The sequence below is a fragment of the Echinops telfairi genome, unplaced genomic scaffold (genome assembly GCF_000313985.2).
Source record: "Echinops telfairi isolate 266 unplaced genomic scaffold, ASM31398v2 ScPeMD7_443;HRSCAF=831, whole genome shotgun sequence".
Lineage (NCBI taxonomy): Eukaryota > Metazoa > Chordata > Mammalia > Afrosoricida > Tenrecidae > Echinops > Echinops telfairi.
This window is the reverse complement of record NW_022104341.1, coordinates 26,776,407-26,799,003: the sequence shown is the minus strand read 5'-3', so window position 1 is coordinate 26,799,003 and position 22,597 is coordinate 26,776,407. Positions and strand designations below refer to the sequence as shown.

The window sequence follows — 22,597 nt, the reverse complement described above, 5'->3', positions numbered from 1 at the left end:
GGGGGAGGGGCAGGCATCCACTTAGTATTTGGGACTGGGGCCAGCCCCCCAGACCTCTCCACTGGTTCCCTACTCCACGCGGCATGTTGCATTCACACCTTTGAGCACTGGTTTAAAGTATGGTCCCTCTTTTCCTGTGGAGATATAAACAATACCCTCTCCTTGGGTGGTTTAGTGCCCTGTGCCCCTGCTAGGTGGTGCATAAATTTGAATAATATTTGTATTGATTGGATTTCCTTAAAATGAATGGATATAATCCTATCACGGACAGCATTGTACTTCAAGGTTGTAGTCCGTATGTTGTACTAACCGTGGTGGTGATCTGGAAATTAATAACAATGGGGTGTTTTATAATGTTGCCATGTAAGCAAAGGTGAGAGAGATCACCTCATGGGAATACATTGAAGTGTTGGAAGTAGAGATTGAGAACAGTGCCTCACTTGAAACAAAGGGTCTGTCCCCGGGGGGGAAATTGAGGATAATGATTGGTAAGTAACAGTCAGATTGAGTTGGGTGTGTCCTCAAGTGTTAGAGGAGCCAGGCAATGTTTCTTAATAGAATTTAATGTCATCCATGTTGAAAATGGCTTGAAGAAGAATGAACCTGAAATGCTAAAAGGATCATTAGAAGGCGATAAATTATAATCACTTTATGAACCAGCCTCAAAAAGATTAAATAGTATGTTTAAGGTAATGATGGATTCTAAACGAGACCAGGATTCTATGTAACATATTCCACTTCATTCAAAGAGAGCATTGAATAATAAGATATATTGTAATATACCAATATACACCAGAAGTTTTTTCCCCAAAGTTATGTATTTAAATTATTTTTACAAAACAACCTTATCACCTTCAAAGTACTCTTCATTTCACACAATACATTTGTCAAATCTGTGATTCCATTCTTGGAAACATTTTCAAATTCATCTGTTTGGATGGCCGACAGCACCTCCCTCGTTTTTTCCTTCACCTTTTCTACTTTGTCAAATTGCTGTCCTCTCATGTCCCTCTTCATTCTCGGAAACAAAAAGAGGTCGCATGTAGTGAGGTCAGGTGAGTAAGGTACATGGAGCAAGAGAGGCATGCTGTTTCTTGCCAAAAACTGGCACACGTGAGCAGGTACATTGTTGTGATAGCAAAACTAGTCCCCCATTTGCCACAAATCAGGCCTTTTTGGTCACACACTGTTAGGCAATCTTTTCAGAACCTCTAAGTAGAAAGCTTGATTGACAGTCTGCCCTGGTGAAACAGAACTCCAAATGCACTATCCCCCTCACATTAAAAAAAAAGAGAGAGAGAGAGCATCCTCTTGATGTTTGATTTCACATGATGAGCTTTGGTTTTCTTTGGCGAGGTAACAATGGTGTCCTCGCTGACTTGATTGATGTTTGCTTTCAGGGTGGTTAGAATAGCACCATGTCTTGTCTCCAGTAATGACCTTGGGGGAAAAAAAGTTGGGACACTTTGGAGCTATTCTTTCAAAGTAAGACATGTTGGCCCTCGAAGCTGTTTTTCTAGGTCAGTCAGAACCAGAGGCACAAATTTTGCAGCGACCCTCTGTCATTCCCAAATCTGTTATAATTTGCTGGACCAAGCTCCAAGATAGTCCAGATAACTTCCCCATCTCTTCAATGGCCCATCGTCGGTCTTCAAGCACAAGTGCACAAATTTTGTGGACATTTTCTTCCATTTGGGAAGTTGATAGACATCCATAATGAAGTTTGTCATCAATCAACATTTCACCTTTTTGAAATGAGAAAACTACTCATACACTTGAGTTTTTCTCATAGTGCTGTCCTTGTAAGCTGTGTTCAGCATTACAACAGTTTCTGTGGCATTTTTCCTTAGCAGGACACAGTATTTCACAGCCGCACCTTGTTTTCTTAAATCAGCAATCACAAAAAATGAGGTTTAAGTGAAACTGCTTTTCCGAAGAAAATTCACCATGATCAAGGAAAACCTTCCCAGAGACACCACTGGGTGCACGAAATCAGAGCAAGTTGCTGGATGCTCTCCTAGTGGGGAAAATGCATACTACGAAAAACCCAGCCAAGCTTTTCCCCCAGTTTGGGGGAGGTACTCTCTCGTGTATCTACTGATTTGCATATAGTATAACTCTGGCTCTAAGTTATATGTAGTTGTCAATATGAGTATTGACAACATATCAATGTCTTTTAGATCTGGATGCATTAGTGTTAACTACTGCATTGATTCCTACAAACACTACTTTTTCATCCCTTTCTCCCCTAACAGCCTCTACATTAGGCTAAATTCTATTGTTGTTGCAAAGGCCATACAGACCTCCCAGACAATGCTTAGAATTATAGGGTTTACTGTGGTAGTTAATAGGTTAGCGTTAGATGAGAAATACTCAGGATATAGTTGTTCGTTGAGGACTTGTTATGGGCTTCTTTTAGGTCTGTGCTGTAAACCTCAACCCAAGACACTCAGCTTCTGCTCCATGGTTTTGCAAACTCAACCCACTAAATTAGGTGCTCAGAGGCCCCCATTCCTGTTGGCCTCAACCTGAAAGCACTCAGCTCGAAGGTACTCACCCCCAAGCTAGCCCTGCCCTAAGGCAGTCAGTCGATCTTTGCTTGCTCTGTGGCTGGATGTCTACCAATCTGGCTCATGCTCTAGCTCCGGATTCTGGTGTTCTTCTGCCAAAACAGTCTTCCTGGAGCAAAGAAATTCACTGTGCAAGGATTTCAGGGTCCAGTCCAGAGGATGCCCACCACTCCTGGCTCCCCTCTTTTGCTTCAGAGATGGCTCATTTTATACCCCGCAGGATGGCAATCACAAAGACTACTATTATCAACCACTCACAACTGAATCCTATTAGTATTGTCTCCCACATTCTCTTACCCAGACCAATCAGGAAAAGGTTGGTTGGTGGGAGCTACAGAGACTATGACTAGGAAGAGCCTTATCCAATAATTCTCTGTCCTGCACCTTCGCTCCTAAATTCTTAGGAGCAGAGACTATGTCAGTTATTTAATAAATCCACTAGAGGTCACTGGTTTCTCACCGAGAATGTGTTCCATGTCTGCTAATTACCAGAATTCTAGAACTGAAAGCTTTCCTAGTTATTGTACATCTTAGCTCTACAGAAAGTGTGCTATTTTAGAGACCCTGTTTATATATGGCATCGAGTACAGCATTCAAAAGTGATCTTCCTTTAAAGACATAAATGACTTTTAAAAAACAAAATGACAGCAGATAGCATGTAATGTTTGTCGAGATATTTTAAAATAGCTTAAAATAGATCTTCATGATAAAAAATAAATTACATCATAATGTTTCATTTTAAAATAAATAACAAATTTTATAATCCTTTCAAGAAATCAGATGTCTTATGTGTTAGGCCAGGTTGTCGAGAGAAACAAATCCAATGACATTCATGTATGTGTTAGAAAAAGGTTGTTTTCTTTTGTTTTGTTAAATGAATCATTTTACTGGGGAAGGGCTCTTAAAAATCTTATAACAATCCATCATTCAGTTGTATTAAGCACACATGTACATATGTTGCCATCAACATTTCCAAAACATTTTCTTTCTACTTGAGCCCTTGGTATCAGCTCCTCTTTTTTTCTCTACTTCCCCCACCTCCCACTCTCGTGAATCCTTGATCAATTATACATGATTGTTCTTATTTTGTGTCTCATACTATCTGTTGTCTACCTTCACCCACATTTCTGAAAATTTGTCCCCTTGGGGGGTGGGCTATATATCCAACCTCGTGATGGTTTCTTCTTTCTCTCCCTTCCCCTCTTCCCCCACCATCCCCCTACCCTCGTGATATCACTACTCCCACTTCTGTCCTGAATTCCATGTGTCTGGAATTCTTATCTGTACCAATATGTACTCCAGCTTAGCTGGATTTGTAAGTAGAACTGGGTCATGATGTGGTGGGGGGTGGGGTGGGGAGGAGAAAGCGTTCAGGAACTAGAGGAATGTTGTATGTTTTGTCAGTGCTCTACTGTACCCTGGTTGAACCGTTCCTTTCTTGTAACCCTTCTGTGGGGGGTGTCCAATTATATACAGATGGGCTTTGGGTCTCCACTCTAACCCCCCTCAGAAAGAGCTTTATATTATGAAGTAATCACATATCAAGAAAACATTCCAGCTCAGTCCAACTCAAGTCCACAAGTCCCTCTTCAGACTCAGGCAACCATATGCAATGATGCAGAATGCAGGAAGATCACAGGCCGTGGGTGCAAAGTCTTGTGGATCCAATCCAGATCAGCCAGCAGGCTGGTGAAGGCAGAGAAAGAAGGGGAGGCTGCCATGCTCAAAGGAGTCTTCGTCAGGCAGTGACCTGATTGACAGGTTGAATACCACCTACACTTTTAAATATCTTCAAGTTGACATGAAATTATTTAACTACCACATCTTATAACATGATTTTCAAACTTTGACCACTATAATTAATACATTTAATACAATATAATTCACTTCATATTCAGTGCATACATATATCTAATTGAAACCAAGGTTTATGAAACTATGTATTCTCACTACATCCTCACTGGACAATGATATTTTCTACTTCATTGCTTGTTAAAGATACTGGCAGTAGCCCACGAAATTTGTGGGCCCTCAGCTGCAATTTGAAGAGCACTATTTTGTTGGATCTAGCTCAGGTTTTAGTGATTTTTACTTTAGGAATGTGTTTTTCCTATACTAGTCTTCAATTTCCTTGTTTGTTACATAGACTGTTGCATTTTGCTTGAAGTGCTCTTTCGTTTTAACATGGTACAGTTCTAAGCCAGTACCACAGTGTTAGGGACTTCATTTTACTTGAGTCACAACCAAAATCCTTGAGAGCAACAGCTAAGAAATCAAGTGACATGGCACTTGTAAATCTATTACAAAAGACCTCTTTAAAGTATTGTAGAGCAATGATGTCACTTTGAGGACTAAGTAAGGAGAGCCTGACCCAAACCATGGAATTCTCAATCGCCTCACATGCATGTGAAAGCTGGACAATGAATAAGGAAGATAGAGAAGAATTGATGCATGCGAATTATGGTGTTGGTGAAGAACGTCGCATATACCGTGGACTGACAGAATGAGCACATCTGTGTTGGTGCTCCCTTAGAAGTGAGGATGGAGAGACTGGACACTGGAGAAAAACATCATGATTGGTAAAGTAAAAGGTTAGCCAAAAAGAAGATCCTTAAGTGGAGAGCAAATGTTTTGAGAATGATGAGGGCAATGAATGTACAAATGTGCTTTACACAGTTGATGGGTGTATGGATTGTGATAAGAGTTGTATGAGCCCCTAATAAAATGATATGAAAGAAAAAGAAGATCCTCTGTGAGGTGCATTGACACAGTGGCTGCAGCAATGGGCTCAAACACAGCACCTTATGAAGATGGCATTGGGCCAGGCAGTGTTTTGTTTTGCTGTACTAGGGCTGCTATGGATCACAATCAACTCAATTGCTTCTAACAAGAAGTCAATTGTGTCTTTAGTCATTACTTTTATATCAGAAGTTTTCTAGATAAAGAAATGTTATTTATGAAAATGATGAAAAATATGAGGCAAAGAGTATGGGAATTTATGCTACCTTCAATTGGCGCTGTCAGGCAAGCAGTGGACTGATAACCAGTGTTGTGCCTTTCAGAGCTCACTAACTGCTCCTCAAACCCCATGTCTGCTCCTGAAAACATTGGCCAGGCCTTGGAAACCTGGAATAGGGTTGCTGTGAGTTGAAATCAACTTGGTGGCGGGGGATTTGGTTTTAGATTTTGGATAGTATAGGTCTGTGTCATTTAAGAATTTATAATAAAAGTTACTGTCTTACATAATTTAAATTCTTCAATCTCTAAGAAAAATGGGCCCCAAGTGACACAAGTGGTCAAGCTCTCAACTGCAAACCGAAAACGGTCAGCGGTTCAAACTGGTCAGGCTCTCTCCAGGAGAAAGATGCAGCAGTCTACTTCCATAAATATGTACAGCTGTGGAAATCCTAGGTCAGAATTTCTAAATTAGAAGGAAAACTAGAGATGTTCTACGGTGTAGCATAATAATTTGAAATTGATTTTGTTCCCTCCCCCCCCCCTTTTTCTCTCCTCTTTTCTCCCCTTGATTATTTTAATTATTTTTGGTGAAAATACACAGTGACATTGACAACTGAGGTCCTATGATTTTATACATCCTTTGTAAATAGAACATAGAATTCGACTCAGTTTGATCTTTCTTATATTAATGTGATAGCTAATATAAATGTGTACTTTATATCATAGTAGTAGACTCACTACTTCATTATCTCAATAGTACAGATGCTTTAATGCAACTCAAAACCAAACTCCCTGCCATTATGATTCCTAGCAAGCCTATAAAACATGGTGGAGCTGCCCTCCTAGGTTTCTGGGACTGTAGTTTTTTACAGAAGTGGAAAACCTCGACCTTCTCCAATGGAGCAGCTGCTGGGCCTTGCAGGTAGCCCAACACACAACGCCTTTTCGCTACCAGGGATCCTGATGATTTATTCTATTTAGGAAATATCCTGACACAAATTAATGAGTTCTAACTCCCTACTTATGTAGAAACTTTGGAGTCGGAAAGGAACTTGGTGGCTTTCTAGTCCTTTCTTATTGTTACGCTCTGAAAAAAGGTCGAGTGTATCTCTCAGTTCATGGGAAGCAGCAGTGCTTCTTGTGAAATGTTTCCTGGTGCTCTGTCAGAACAGTGACCTACATGTCCCTGGTCATGACGCAGTCTGGTGCTTCTCATGTTGTTAGCTAGAAATTTTTCACCCACTTGGTGACCAGAAACAGACCACATAACAGTTTTTAAGCTGAGACTATGTGCTCATTTATTTAGCTAGTCATATAGTTCCACCTGTAAATGCTGTTTGGTTGAATGTAGGCTAAGGTAAGGAAGGAGGTTTCTTGAATTGTAACCTAAAAAATTGGGAGTTCTTAAGTCTATGAATGAAGTTCAAATGTCAGGTTATGTTTTTGAAGATCAAATTGGGGAGATTGGTTAATGCTGACAGTGCTGAAAGTGTCGCGTCATAGGCCCATACCAGGGGAATTTTACACATTATAATCATAAGCATTATAATCTCAGAGATGCGGAAGCCAAAAACCTCTGCTGAACAACTTTTATAACCTCTTCCTGAGCAGACACCTCTGTTGCTTGGTGTGAAGATTAAGAGCTTTCCGAAGAGATGTTGACCATGTCTCAAATGAAAACTTCTTACTACCGGGGAGAGGGGCAGACCGCTGGTCCTGTTGGTGTATATTTTTATATATATTCCGTAGAATGTGTATAAAACACACACACACACACACACTTTCTTATGCATCTGTATATACATACGTTTGCTTTTTTAATAATTTTACATACATATAATTCACACACCATACAATTCGGTGGTTTAAATATGTTTTTAAAACTTATGAAAATATCACCACAATCAATTTTAGGACACTTTCTTAATTCTTGTACTCATTGTTCTTAGCTCTCCATTATTCCCAACCCACCTTGCCATAAACCCTAAGAAGCTATTAATCTAGTTATTGTCTATATGGATTACTTTTATCCTGGATTTCATATAAAGAAATGTATACGAAGAACCCTAACAACAACAAAATAAAACACAGAAAAACTTCAGTCCAACTGAAAGCAGAAGATAATAGAAACTAAAACAAATAAAAAATGGGTCAAAAGGGGAAAAAAGATAATGTGTTAAATTTTAACCCAACTATAGCTGTAGTAGTCCACTTTCCAGTGCACTCTGTCTAAGAGCAAAACTATTCACATTCCTGGTCAGTGATTTGAGGGAGTTCAATCGAGGCTGAATCTGAGTGGGGACTCTGCATATTGGGGTTGTACTGTCACTGTCATCCAGCCTTCTTTCCTCACACTAGGTGCTCAGAATTTAAGCTCTAATACAAGTCCTTTCTCTGACCTTGGATTTTCTTATTTACAGTCCTTGACTTACACAGGCTGTGTACTCCTTCCTTGTTAGCTGACACCTCACTTAGATGGCTACTGGTTGTAAGACAAGCCTTTAAGACCCCAGACACTTCTTTCTGATAGCGGAGTGCCATCTGCGTTCTTAACCACACTTTGCCGTAGCCCCTCTTTCTTCTCTGAACACATCATGAGGGCCGATCGTAAGAACTCACTGCTCTTAGATGTGGGCTTTCACAACTAAGTGTGAGCAAAAAAGCCATCTATCCATCTAAAGTCCCTGGTCCGCTTTAGAGGCAGCATTATCACTTGATGAGAAATCATTTATATAACCTCCATGAGGCATTTGGTAATCCTAATAATAGTATTAATGTAGCCAGTAGTAAAAATACACATAAATAAGAAAGCTTTTTAGAATCAAATACATGGGATGTCCACTTACAGTTTAAAAACTTAAGAAACTGAACACTGTTAAAGAAAACTGAAAGTTATACACAGGCAAACATTTCAGTCATGTTCACTCACTAAAAGAAAACTGTCTGCAGAACTAAGACGTCACAAATAACAGAAGAAAGTATGCAATAGCAAATATATATATGGTAGTCTCAAATTACATTATTGGACAACCTCAAAAGCAAGAGATTTAAACCAAAGTCCACTGACTTGCAAATCTACAACCTTAGGATAGCAGTCCTCTCTTGCTTATTCTCTTATTGGGGTGTTTTAGCTTTAAGTCCAAAGGAGTATTTCAGTTCCTATAATCTGCAGCTATTGTACTTAAGGTACAGCTCAATTTCCTTAGTAGGGTTTCCAAATACACATAATTCTGATGTGGTCTATGAAGAATGCTGTACACCTTGAAAAGACAAAATCTAAAATCCAGGTAACCTATAGCATGCAGTCAAGGTCACCAAGGACTGAAAAGAAACTCAGTCAAATATGCTGGATACAGTTGATGTATGGATTGTTATTAGAGATGTAGAGCCCCTGATAAAATGATCTTTTAATAAAAAAAGAAATGCATGGTTAGTAAGATAATACTGGGCAGATTCTCCAATTGGGAGTCTATATTAAGTAATCTTATGCCCTATCCCCAAGGGCAGGTTGCCTCTCCTTGGTTTACCCATCAACAGAAGTGAGTCCCCTTCTTAGAGACAAACATACTCACCTACCTCCTGGTTATGAATTCCTATTGAAATTCGCTGATGACCATTATAACAGTGTCTACTAATTTGTGGTGACCATGGGACAAAGCTGTATGACAGGATCTATTTGGTCTTGTCTCCCCTCCTGTCCCCAGCTGAAGTGAAGTTTGTCCCCAGCTGAAGTGAAGTCACCTCTAAAGAAGTGTTTTTTAAATGTACAGGTAAATGGATTGTAAGTATTAGGCAAGCCACCACATTGTTTGTTTGAGAGACTGGATTAAATGATGACATGACCTGAGAACAGGTGCCCGTCTTTGTCTTGGTGTTTGCCCCTGTAGTAATGGTCTCATACAATATTTGCCCTTTAGTGATTGACTAGCTTACTCACATAATGTCTGCACGTCCATCCGTGTTGAGGTGCTTTGTAGTTCATCATTGGTTGTTAACAATGAACAGTGCATAGTGTGAATATACCAAAGCTTCTTTAGCCATTCTTCTACTGATGGGCTCTTGGGCCATTTCAAACTTCTTGGTATTGTGGACAGTGCTGCCGTGAACATGGGAGATGCATACAAGTATTCATGTTCTGCTCTTTTTCTGGATTGTACGGAATTCCCATTCCCAGTTGTTTTTAGGAACTACCATACTATTTTCCACAATGTTTGTGCATCTGGTTTTTGAATTGAGCTGTCATTGTTCGTGTAAGGTGGGTTTAGTTTGTATCGCCCAGATAGCTAGTGACCATGAGCATTTTTTCATCTGTGTTAGCCATTTACATGCCATGTCACTTGCCCACTTTTTAATTGGATGATTTGTTTTTTTGCTGAAGTCCTGCAGTATCCTATAGATTAGTCCCTGTCCCTTGTGTCATTGCTAAAGATTTTTCCCCACCTGGGGGCTCTGTTTTTACTCCTCAGATGCACATTAATGTCTTATTTTTAGTACCATAGACTCAAGTTTAAGCGAACCTATCAGCCGAAGCACCTAATTTTACTACAAAAATTGCATTAAAAATGTGCTGAAAAATTCGACTTGTACACAAGTATATACAGTATGTCCCGGTCATCTATATTGTCTTCTATGTATGTTTCTTTCATTATATTTGATAGTACACATACACAAGGGTTAGTTTTTGTTTGGTTGTTTGTTGGGGGGGGGGTTGGCATAAGCAGTTATTTCTAGCTTTAGATTTTCTTGGCTAAAGTTAGAGCAAGTCTTCTTATTATTTCCCACAATCAGACTCACTGCCATCAAGTGATGCCCCCGTGAGCCTCCAAGACTGTCTCTGTACGAGAGGAAAAGGCCACTTCCTTCTCCTAAAGAGCTGCTGGTGGTTTCCAACTGCTGACCTTTTGGGTCGCAGCTCAACTCATGACCACGAGACCACCAGGGCTCCTGCATCTTGATCTATACTTTATTACAAATAATAAGATGAAAGCATGTACAAAGAACTAGTTTGAACATATTCTTTAACTTTTTTTCAGTTGAGCTTTCAGAGTTATCTTCAGTGCAACTAAACTATAGTAAGGAATAGAGAAAATTTGGAGCAAAGAAAAAAAGTTTTACATTAAACCTTTCATCTGATACCAGAAAACTCAAGTCTAGGTCTTTTCTTGTCAAATACTATTCTTCATTGTTATAGGTTGGGAACCAGGGAGGGTATTAAGGTCATTCATGAAACGTCTGGAAGCTGTTAAGAGTAGCTATCTTTACCTGGAATCAGAGAAAAATAACAAGGGGAAGCACATAGTTTGTGAAATACTTTGACTTTCTAAGAGAAGTGCTCACAAAGGTGTTGTGACCACACCCATTTGGATCGTTTTTTGGTGACATTCATTGCAGTCAGGATGTGTGTGATAGTAGCAAGAACATGACTTTGAAGTCAGACCCATATTTGGATCATAGATTTACTACTCAGTGTCTGTGCAGTCGTAGAAGAGGAAACTCGGCGCTTCAGCTTCCTCCTGTATAAATACGAAGCTGTCCGGTGTGCAGGGTTAAATGAAAAGAAGTGTGAAGTCACCTACTGTGCCGCCCATATCAATGTAGGTATTATGAGCCACACTCCCTGGATTTGGTTCCTGACTTCTTACAGTTACTAGCTACGTGGCTTTGGGAAAATATTATCTCAGCATTCAACTTCCTTGTTTTTAACATGGGGTGATAGGTTGTAAAGAGAATGCATATTAACAAGGAGGCAAAGGACATTTATAGAGGTCTAAATACAGGCAAGTACATATGTAAATATGACTGCTCATTTCTATATGTTAAGAGTTAATGTTACAGATGGACATTGGGCCTCAACTCAAGTACTCCCTTAACACGAGAACACTTTGTTCTAACAATCCGGCATTCTGTGATGTTCACCTTTCCAACAAAATTACTGAAGACAAATGGGTGCATAAGTAAATGTGGTGAAGAAAGTTGATGGTGCCCAGCTATCAAAAGATATAGTATCTGGGGTCTTAAAGGCTTTAAGTTAAATAAGCGGCCATCTAGCTGAGAAGCAACAAAGCCCACATGGAAGAAGCACACCAGCCTGTGTGATCATGAGGTGTCAAGGGATCAGGTGTCAGGCATCTAAGACCAAGAACAAAATCATACCCAATGTGAATGGGGGTGGGGGATGGTGATGAGTGGAGAACCAATGCCCAACTGTAAACAATTGGACATCCACTCACAGAGGGGTCACAGGGAAGAGATGAGCCAGTCAAGGTGCAATATAGCACCAATGAAGCACACAACTTTCCTCTAGTTCTTTGGTGCTTCCTTCCACCCACTATCATGACCTGAATTCTGCCTTACAAATTGGATTAGATCAGAACATGCACACTGCTACAGATAAGAGCCTGAAACACAGGGAATCCAGGATAGATAAACTCATCAGGGCCAACAAGGAGAGTAGAGATACCAGGAGGATTAGGGGAGGGTTGGGGGAGGAAGGGGGAATCGATCACAAGGATCAACTACAACCCCCTCCCAGGGGGACGAACTATGGAAAAGTGGGTGAGGGGCAACGGAGGATGATGTAAGATATGAAAATAATGATCTATAACTTATCAAGGGTTTGTAAGTGAGGTGGGGGAGGGAAGGGGAAGAAATGGGGAGCTGATATCAGGGGCTCAAGTGGGAAGACAATGGTTTGAAAATGATGATGGTGGCATATGTGCAAATGTGCTTGACATACTGGATGAATGTATGGATTATGATAATAGATGTAAAAGTCCCCAATACAAGTATTTTAAAAATTCATATTTAACAGCATCAGAGCTCAAGTTCTAAACACCTGTTTTACAGAACGCTATGGGTGACAATGAAAGCCTAAAGTCCATTTGCAGCAATCCCACATGCGCTAAGTCTCCAGTGAATTCCCTCTGACCATAATCCAGGGAAGTGAATAACTTGCTGTCACACAGAGAGCATTGTACAAGTGGATTTTAGCAGCTGTAGTTAGGCTAAATGATCTCCCTTTTGACCCATTTTGAATTTGTTTTTCATTATTTTCTGATTTCTTTTATGATTGAGGTTTTTCTCTGTTTTATGTGGTCATCGTTGTTGGGTCCTTTTTCATTTTTACCTCTTTCGTACATTTTTCTTTATTGGGACTTGAGGATAAGTAAATCTGTAGAGACAGTAACTGGATTATGGTTACTTAGGGGCACAGTTAGGGGGTGTTGCAGGAAGTGGGGAATCAACAACTGAGTATAAGAGAGAAGATGATCTACAGTTGATTGTGGTGATGGTTGAACTATTGAATTGTATATGTTCTCTCTCATTAAAACTTTTTAAAAAATGAGAATTTACATTTGTAAAGCTTTTAGCACATGCAGTTTTTTCTATTACTAAATTGTTAGGTCCATGAGAATAAGAGCCTATGTTTTGTATTACTTAACATCCAATATAGTCCTTACACTTAATGATTCAGAATTTGAGTTTTGTAGGAATTTGCCAAATTACGGCATTGACTGTGCTTTTGCACGTTAGCCATTGGGGTTAAAGGATCCACTTGAGAATCAATGTGCCTTCATACACATTCTCCTTTTTTTTTTTTCCGTATCAACGTATTCAGTTTATTATGGAAGCTACTTTAAGCTTTCATCTTTAAGAAGAGTTTATCCATCGCATGCCACAATCTACATCTTCTTTGCATGTTTCTTTCTTTCTTTTTAATCATTTTTTGGGGGGCTCTTACAGCTCTTATAACAATCCATACTTCCATTGTTCAAGCACATTTGTACATATGTTGCCATCATCCTTTTAAAAACATTTTCTTTCTACTTGAACCCATGATAACAGCTCCTCATTTTTCCTCTCCCTTCCCCATACTCCCACCCTCATGAACCCTTGATAGATTATAAATTATTATTATTTCTTTTTTGAAAAATTATTATTATTTTCATATCTTACACCATCCACTGTTTCCTTTCACCCACGTTTCTATTGTTCGTCGCCCTGGGGGTGAGGGGCGATCATTGCGATCTCTTCCCCTTTCTCTCCCCATCTTCCCATCTTACCCTCATGGTATCGCTGTTTCCATTACTGTTCCTGAGGGGCTGTCAGTCCTGGATTCCGTGTTTCAAGAGTTCTTATCTGTACTGGTGTACATGCTCTGGTGGCGGGGGTTAGCATTACAGAATTAGAGGAAAGTTGTATGCTTCTTTAGTGCTATGCTGCACCCTGGCTGGCTCGTCCCTTCATTGTGACCCTTCTGTTATGGGATGTCCAATTGTCTACAGATTGGCATTGGGTCTCCACCCCACCCCACCTCATTTGCTTTGATATGATTGTTTGTTTTGGGTCTTCTGATGCCTGATAACTGGTCCTGTCTACCCCTCATGATCACACAGGCTGATGTGTTTCTTCCATGTCGGCTTTCTTTTTTCCCAGCTAGATAGCCACTTGTTTAATTTCAGTCCTTTAAGACCCCAGACACTATATCTTTTGATAGCCCTGCACTATCAGCTTTCTTACCACATTTGCTTGTGTACCCATTTTGTCTTCAGGTGTCAGGAAGGTGAGCATCACAGAATGCCAGGTTATTAAAACAAAGTGTTCTTGTGTTGAGGGAGTACTTGAGTAGAGGCCCAGTGTCTGTCTGCTACCTTATTACTTAACGTATAATATATGTACATAGATCTATGTCCCTATCGTTATATATAAATATATTCATGTATGTGTATGCCTGTATTGATACCTCTATAAATGTCGTTTGTCACATTCTTATTTGCCGTGATACCGAAACCTTAGCATAGAGCCAGGTGACCCACAACTGCACGATTGTTCATTTTATCCCGGACACTTAGGCAAAGGAGTAGGATAAGCACTATGAGAGCAGTACATGTGAAAGCGAGAGAGAGTAGTCAATAGATAATAAATCTCTTTATTGTAAATGTTAGCATATTATTTAGGCCAAAAAAATCTCAATGTCATGTTTGGGAAAGGGTATGCCTGGCTTGACTACTGGGCTAAGGACTTAGAGGTTAAGAAAGAAATTAAAAATAGATTAACTTTATACCCATTAATTTATTTTGTCCTTGTCCATTGATATATTTTAGGTCTGTGGAATTCCTCACCAGGGGAATCTTTAAAGGAAGAATAGCAAGTAGTAGTTTCAGGCTGTTTGTTGGGCACCTTTCCTGATGTGTGGTACTAAAGTCTGTTAATTGAGATTTTATAAGCAAAAGAAGGATTGGCAACTAACCCCATTCCCTGCCTTGTCCTCCTGTACTAGGGGCTGAACAAAAGATGAATGGATTACCTAGATCATACTTGTACAGTTAATGTTGTGATGTTTTATCATACAGAAAAAAATATTTGAGACTTGACATTTTTCACTAGCAGCTTTTTTCATAATTCAGATGAATTAACTTTTTTTTTAATGAAAGCATATTCAATATTTTGGCCTTTAATTGAGTTCCACTTTGCTCTCTAAATGAGATTTATCATTGCCTTAGTTACTCTTTAGTGTGCAGTTAATTCTTTATATTTGATTTTTTAAATCACTTTGCTGACTGTAGATGACTGTCACTTGGATTAAAATGCTGTTATGTTTGTTCATCTTCATATTTAGCTTTGTAAGAGCTTTTTTTCACCTCCTTTTTTTTTAACCCATGCTGCCCAGCCAAATGTAGTTTTTGATGTTGTTTATCAAAATTCTTCTTGAAGTTAAATTAAAAGACCTTATCTGCATAGTTCAAATCCATACTACAATACACTTGAGTTCTCAGAAATTACGGTCAGAAGTCTTACTATGGAAGGGAAGTGGATGAGAATGATGAGACGGACATCTCCGCCCGCAAGGAATGGACAATCTAATTGGAAAACCAGACTTACATATATGAAAAGTAATAGTTAGACGATAGTTCTAGTAGTACTCCACACAGGAGCACATAATTAACATACATTTGTGTGCTCCAGACTCTGGGATTTAGAAAAAGGAGTGATAATTTTAGTCCACGTTGGTCAAGAAAAACGTTATTGGGCTCGTGGATTTTCAACTTAGTCCTGAAACGAGAAATTTTTGAATTAGAGAAGACTTATTTAGGCTTCTTGGTGAATTTCGCTATACTTTTTCTCTAGCTGTTTTTCCATGAGGGAAAAAAAATCTTTATATGTTCTCTTTTAAAATGTTTTCTATCCACTGTAATTAAACATTTAATAATAAGCATTTAGAAATGTTTGATATGTGCGTTGCTGTGTCTGCCTTCAGCCTTCTATTTCTGTGTGTTTGTCACAGACACCCTGGTTTTCAGCTGCTAAAGGAAGGACAAAGGTATGGTTGCGTCAGTATCACTTACCTTCTCTATATTCATGTTAGGAGAAACATTAGTAAACCAGGTGCGATGAGCTCTGGACTTCCTGTGCTGATGCATTATGTAAGTATCCCATTCTAATCTACACAAAGAAATATTTGGCCTGTTTAGCTTTTGCTTTTGTGGTGGTAAGATGATGTGTTTGACTTGCATGATTTATTGTACTGCTCTTCCTACTGAGGAAGTCTAATTGAACCTGTTGAAATATGACACAAACACAACTTCTAATTTAGAGACAGTGGTTCTTTGCCAACTAGAATATGCCAATTACATTTGTTGAAAGATTTTTTTTAACCTTATTTTATAGGATCAGTGTATCAGTTATTTAATTATTTTAAAGTGTCTAAAACACTGATAGACATTCCAAGTTTGATTTTTTTTTTTTTCCTTTAAAAAAAAAGCCACTGATTTACTAGCCTGGCTATAGCTATCTGTCAGCATATGTCTTTTTACTCCCAGAGAGATTTATTTATTGATGTATATTGTAATTTATAGTTTCAAAGTGATAGAAAGAAATACGTAACCACTTAAAAATGTTCTATCTCCAAAGGAAACTATGAAATAAATGAAAATTGAATTGTTCAGATTTTTTGGAAATTATGCTTCTTATCCAAGAGCCATTCCCATGGTTATATTGGTAAAATATAACTTAAAAGAAAATTTATACTGAACAGACTTGTCCTCTTTTCTTGATTCCCATCTACAACCTTGTTTTCAACTCTTCAGGGTTTTGTTGTTGTTGTTGTTGTTGTTTTTATTTGTTTTAGACTTTCCTCCAGCATGTTTCTTGACCCAGAATCCTTCTCATGATGGTCTTTTATCTGAATGTGGATTTGTTTGAGGGCAGCTTCTTACCCGCCTTTGCTTATCTCAAGTTTGTATTGGCAAAGCCATGTTTTGCCTTTACTCTTTCATAATTCTTCATCTTTTTCAAACCTAACCAGATAAGGGAAAGAACATGTAAACCAAACTAAAGCTATTGCCTTTTATTGTTAGCGTTTTGTTTTAACTCTGGGTTTTTCAATATAAATCTCTTTCTTTGATAAATGATGATTTGCTAATCTATTTCACCCTATTAACTTCGTATGGTTTTGATTCTATGAAATCTCCCATATGACTGTCATTGAAATTTTTTAAATGCTTAGCCTCCTTTTATGCTTTTATTTTTCTAAACCGGGTTCTTGCAATCATATATATGTATAAATATATATTGTGAGGAAACTGGTAATGAAATTTACAAAAGAAAAAACTTTTTTAAAAGATTATATTAAATAGTTATAGAAAAACAATAGGCCAAAAATATCTAAATAATTTAGTGGGTTAGAATTATCAAATGCTTCTTTTTGCTGTACTCCTTTACATTTTATTTTAAATGAAAAAGAGAATGTCATGGGAACTATATCAAATATATACTCATGGTAGAGAATCATAAACTTCTTTTGAAATTTATATATCAAAGCCTTTTGGCAAGACTTTGCCTCGGGTAAAAATGTCTGCCTTGAAAGTTTCAAAGTGTCAGTACTGGGAGACATTTTGCTCCCTGTTACAGTGATTTTGTGTATGTTTTCTTTCACAGTGGCCACTCTGGAGAAGAAGTCCAATTGTGCACTCAGGCCATTAAAACATCGGATATTGACGATCCTGGCTGTTCTGAAAAGCAGTATGAATCCAGTTCTCCTAGCACCTGTAGTGATAGTAGCAGTGATGATGAGCAAGACTTTGTTTCCTCCATTCTTCCAGGAAACAAACCAAGTGCAACGGGCGTACAGCCACAGCTGCACAGAAAAGGCAGCATGAAAAAGAAAGCTGATCGCCAAGTTCCCTCCCAACAGAAAGACCAAGGGAAGGCAACAGTAGATGTTGCGGCGCAGTTAGGCAGTTGCAGATTAGGTAATCAGGAGAAAGCGGTGCTGGCGGCTGCTGCTGTTTGTGTACTTCCTTCACAAAATGTAAACACTCAGATTTCGTCAGACTGTCCTTTGCAAGAAAAAGTCAAAGCTGAAAAGTCTGAAAATAGATACCGGAGCTCAGAAATAACTCTCGTAGGCATAAGTAAGAAAAGTGCAGAATATTTTAAGAACAAATTTGCCAAATCAAACCACGTTTCTAGGTCAGGGCAAGTCTGTCCTGAAGTTGCAAAGACAAACTTGCTTAAAGTCCTGAAGGAGACTTTTATGGAGTGGAAGACAGAAGAAACCTTGAGGTTCTTACATGGTCAGAATTATGCATCTGTGTGTCTGAGAGCCCCTTCGGCCCTTCTGACACAAGCAGAAGAACTTGATGAGGATGACTTCAGCTCCGACCCAGCCCGTCACGCCCCTGCCCTACGGAACTCTGCGATTAGTTTGGATGAGGCTTTGCCTTTCCGGGGATCAGATACAGCCACTAAACCATTACCAAGTTACGAGAACTTGAAAAAAGAAACTGAAACACTAAATGTAAGGATTAGGGAGTTTTATAGAGGACAATATGTTTTGAATGAAGAATCTACAAAATCCCAAGACTCAGAAGAGGTATGTCCTCATACGTATTTCCATGCTGGTAACATACTCATGGCTTTATGAAAGTTATTCAAAGTCTCTTGAATCTGCTTGCTCATCTGTAAAGGAGACTGTTAATAATGTCCCTTTCAAAACTGCTATGAGTTTTAAAGGTGTTTTTTATAAAGCATTTATTACAATGTCTAACATCATATTGGTACTCAGTAAATACAAGTGAAATGTAGAGAATGAATTTCTACATCTGAGATTTAAAGAGGCTATCTTAGCATTTGCTTTAGCCATTTTTGATTGATGTGATATGTTGCTGGAAAATGAAATCATTTGGCATGAAAATGAGTTACTTGACTTTTTTATCTTTTTTTCATTAAAAGATCATTTTGTTAGGGCTCTTACAACTCTTATTATAATCCATACATCAATTGTATCAGGCATATATGTACATATGCTGCCATCGTTCTTTTCTAGACATTTACTTTCTATTCAGCCCTTGTTCCCCCCATCCCCACCCTCATGACCCCTGGATAGATTATAAATTATTATCATTTCATATCTCACACTGACCACTGTCTCCCTTCCCCCATGGTTTTTGTTGTTCTTCCTCCTGGAGGAGTGTGTGGTTATGTGTCGATCATTGTGATCTGTTCCCCCTCTCTCCTCTTCCCCATTTCCCCTACCCTTTGGTATTGCTACTGCCATTCCTGTTTCTGGATTCCATGTGTCATGAGCTTTTATCTCTTTGCCTGTGCCTGTGTACATGTTCCGGTCCAGTCCAGAGTGAGAAGCAGCACTGGGGTCATGATAGAGGGGTGGGGGTGCGGGTGGGGGTGAGGAAGCCTCAAGGAATCAGAAGAATATTGTGTGTTCCATCAGTGCTTTACTGCATCCTGGTTGACTCATCCCTTCCTTGCAACCTCTCTGTGTGGGGGGATGTTCCGTTGTTTACAGATGGGCTTTGGGTCTCTGCTCCGACCCCCCTAGTTCTCAACAATATGTTTTTGTTTGCTTGTTTGTTCGTTATGGGTCTTCTGATGCCTGTTACCCGGTCCTGATGACACCTCATGTTCGCAATGGCTGGTGTACTTACATGTGGGCTTGTTGCTTCACTGCTGGATGGCCGCTTGTTTAACTTCAAGCCTTTAAGACCTCAAGTGCTATATCTTTTAATAGCCGGGCACTATCCGCTTTCTTCAGCACATTTCCTTATGCACCCATTGTGTCTTTAGTGATTGTGCTGGGAGGGTGAGCATCACAAAATCCCAGTTCGTTAGAACAAAGTGTTCTTGTATTGAAGGAGGGTATGAGCAGAGGTCCGAAGTCCTTCCACTACCTCAGTGTATTGCCATATAAATATATGTACTTAGGCCATTACCTCTATTTGGATGGATTAATGTATTTACATATGTACACACCTAGGCTTATACCTCTGTCCATGGCTTTGCTTCCTAGATCTTTCCTCTGTTACCTTTCACCCTCCTCCTGCTTTCACCATCACGCTCGCCCTACTTTCACCTCTTAGTATTTCCTCTTAGCTAGATTGCTGTTGTTCCAACACCCCAGGATCTCCATATCTTCCTCATTGTTGATTTTAATTCCCTAGTTGTTACCCTGTCTGTGGCATCGTTTCTTTACCACACCCTTTTCCCCCCTGCCCTCCCCTCCACCCCGTCTCCTCCCCCCAAGTCCCTCCGGACCATCAGTCCGTTGCTTTCTCCTCGAACTTGCTTCCCATGCCTGTCTACATAAGTAGGCAAACCAACAATGACATAGACTAAACATAGACATAGAACAAAAGATTGACAAAAGAAAAGGAAAAGAGAAAAAACACACATAATTCCAGGTCTGTCCACTGACCTTTATGACTATCTCCTCCCTGGTCCTGGGGGAATTCCGGGAGCTGCCCCTCCTAGTCTGAAGTCTATTTTGGGGGCTCCTTAGAGGCTTTGTGGCTTGGCTTTGCTCCAGTTGCTGATCTGTTATGCTCCCTTCTTAGTTTGCCGCCCCTCTGCTGGGGGGTTCAGACCACACGACCTCCCCGCCGTGTGTCCCCATTATTGCCCTCGGTCGCAGTATGCTCTCCAGTAAGAGACATGTCATGAGCTGTTGTCCGCCCTACAGCCCTCTCTGTGCCTCAGCAGCTCCATGCAGGGACGTCGTCCTCCGGCTTGGTGTGCCAGTCTAGGGTCTAGGCCATTGTCCCTTTCTGTTTCCTTCTTGGTTTGCTTCTGTGTGGGCGTGGTAGGCCGGCCCCTCTCCCCAACTTGTAGGTCTAGTGTTGTTCTCTGTTGCACATACTTCTAGGGAGGGGTCAGTATGGCTTTGGTTGGGGCCGGCCCTTAGCCCATCTTTTCAAACATTCCTCCACATGTTTACGTTGAATGAGTTACGTTGAATGAGTTTAATAATTCTGATAACGTCATTATCTGGATTCCTTGGGGGTTGGCTTCTAAAGTGGAATGTTTTAGATTTTGTTCATATTATTTTATTATTTACTATATGCCAAAAATTGTATATAAAAAAGTACAGATGTAATTTGAGACCTAGGATAATGCTATCTTCCTTTAGAATAGATTTAGATTTGCTGAGTTAAGCTCATATTAGCTAATTTTAAAATCTAGTTCTTTTTCTACTGTGCCATAGTTGTAAACCTTGGGGGTTTAATGTTGGTTGTTCTCCTATATCAGAAAAAGAATGTAAAATTTTGATTTTACTTAACCACCTGATTCAGCATGATCCCAGCTTTCTACTGATAAGTTTTTTTTTCTTTTCTTTTTCTTATTTAAGAATCAAGTTCTTAAAACTAGATTTAGAAAGTTATTTGCAGCATTCCGAAACCACCTTATCCAATCAGAGATTAAGCTTATTTGAAAGTGGGCACTGGCCCCAGTAAGAACCAGTCTATTTTCCATCAATTCTTCCTGTTAAGGTGTAAGTCCCTTTAGTCTCAGAAGCCAAAACCAAACTCACACCACCGAGTCAATTCTGACAGATAGTGAAACCCTCTGGGCAGAATAAAACTGCCTCTGTGGGGTTCCGAGATGATACATCCTTATAGAAGCAGAAAGCCTTATGTTTCTCCTTCAGAGCGGCTGGTAGTTTTGAACTGCTGACCTGTGGTTAGCAGCCCAACTTATAACCCACAACACCACCATGCCTTCTTGGGGGTTTGCTAGTACTCCCTTTTTGGCATACCTTGAACTTTACTTTTTATTAGAAAAACTCTGCTCCATCCTGAACATCTCATTTACTGCTTCTGGAATTGGTCAGGGCTTCTCTGGAGTTATTTTTCCAGGATCCCGGGTCCTAGTTTTTTAAATCCTTTAGTTTTCCGATGCTTTCAAATAAACGTGGAGGGTCTTCCCCAGGTTTTTCAGTTCTCATCAGGAAGATTGATTTGAATGATCTGATCTGCCATTTCTAGAAGCAGAGTTCTCCATAACATATTTATAACATTTGCTAATTTTAAATCTTTAATCCCTTATATTTGTATAACATTTATCAATTTACAGATTTCATTTGTATAATACACTCAGTAAAAGGACATTTCCATTGCCAATTCTGCCCCATATACACCCTTAAGACAGACTACAACTGCCCGTTAGGGTTTCCAAAGCTGTTGTCTTGATGGAAGCGACGGCCACACCTGTCTTTCATGGTGAGCTCCTTGTACTGGGTCTGCCTTTCAGTTAGTCATTAGGACCCCTGTTTTATAGATGGGGAAAATTCATTCTCAGAGGGAGCAAATGACCCAACTAAGTTCCTGATAGCTTAATTGTAATGCCTAGGTCTATTTCTACTGTCTGAAATTGTAAACTTTCCATTTTTCTTTTGTATAAAAAATAATGCAAAATTTTAATCCTGTTTTTGTTTCACTTCAACATGTTTCAGCGTGATCCCACCTTTCCACTGATAGATTCAAGTTCTCAAAACCAGATTCGAAAACGCATTGTACTTGAAAAACTGAGTAAAATGTAAGTATGTCTGTCACTCCCATTTTGTAATAATTTAACATGAACTCAGTTTTAAGTTCATAATTGTATTATCCTTGCATTTTAAGCATTTTGGAAAATAATGTGTGAAATTCACATTTGTCTCTTTACCTGCATTTTTTTTTTTAATTTAATTTTTTTTTTAACATTTTATTAGGGGCTCATACAACTGTTATCCCAATCCATACACACATCAATTGTGTAAAGCGCATTTGTACATC

At 39.4% G+C, this 22,597-nt stretch overlaps 1 protein-coding gene across 1 annotated transcript in view; it reads left to right on the top strand.

Moving 5' to 3' along the window:
• RPAP2 (RNA polymerase II associated protein 2) overlaps positions 1-22,597 on the top strand; it is a 106,192-nt gene that overhangs the window by 21,079 nt on the left and 62,516 nt on the right. The window contains exons 8-10 of the mRNA XM_045292041.1: positions 15,814-15,849; positions 17,466-18,402; positions 22,276-22,358. Of these exons, the coding sequence (XP_045147976.1) occupies positions 15,814-15,849; positions 17,466-18,402; positions 22,276-22,358 (1,056 nt within the window). The remainder of the gene's footprint in view (positions 1-15,813; positions 15,850-17,465; positions 18,403-22,275; positions 22,359-22,597) is intronic.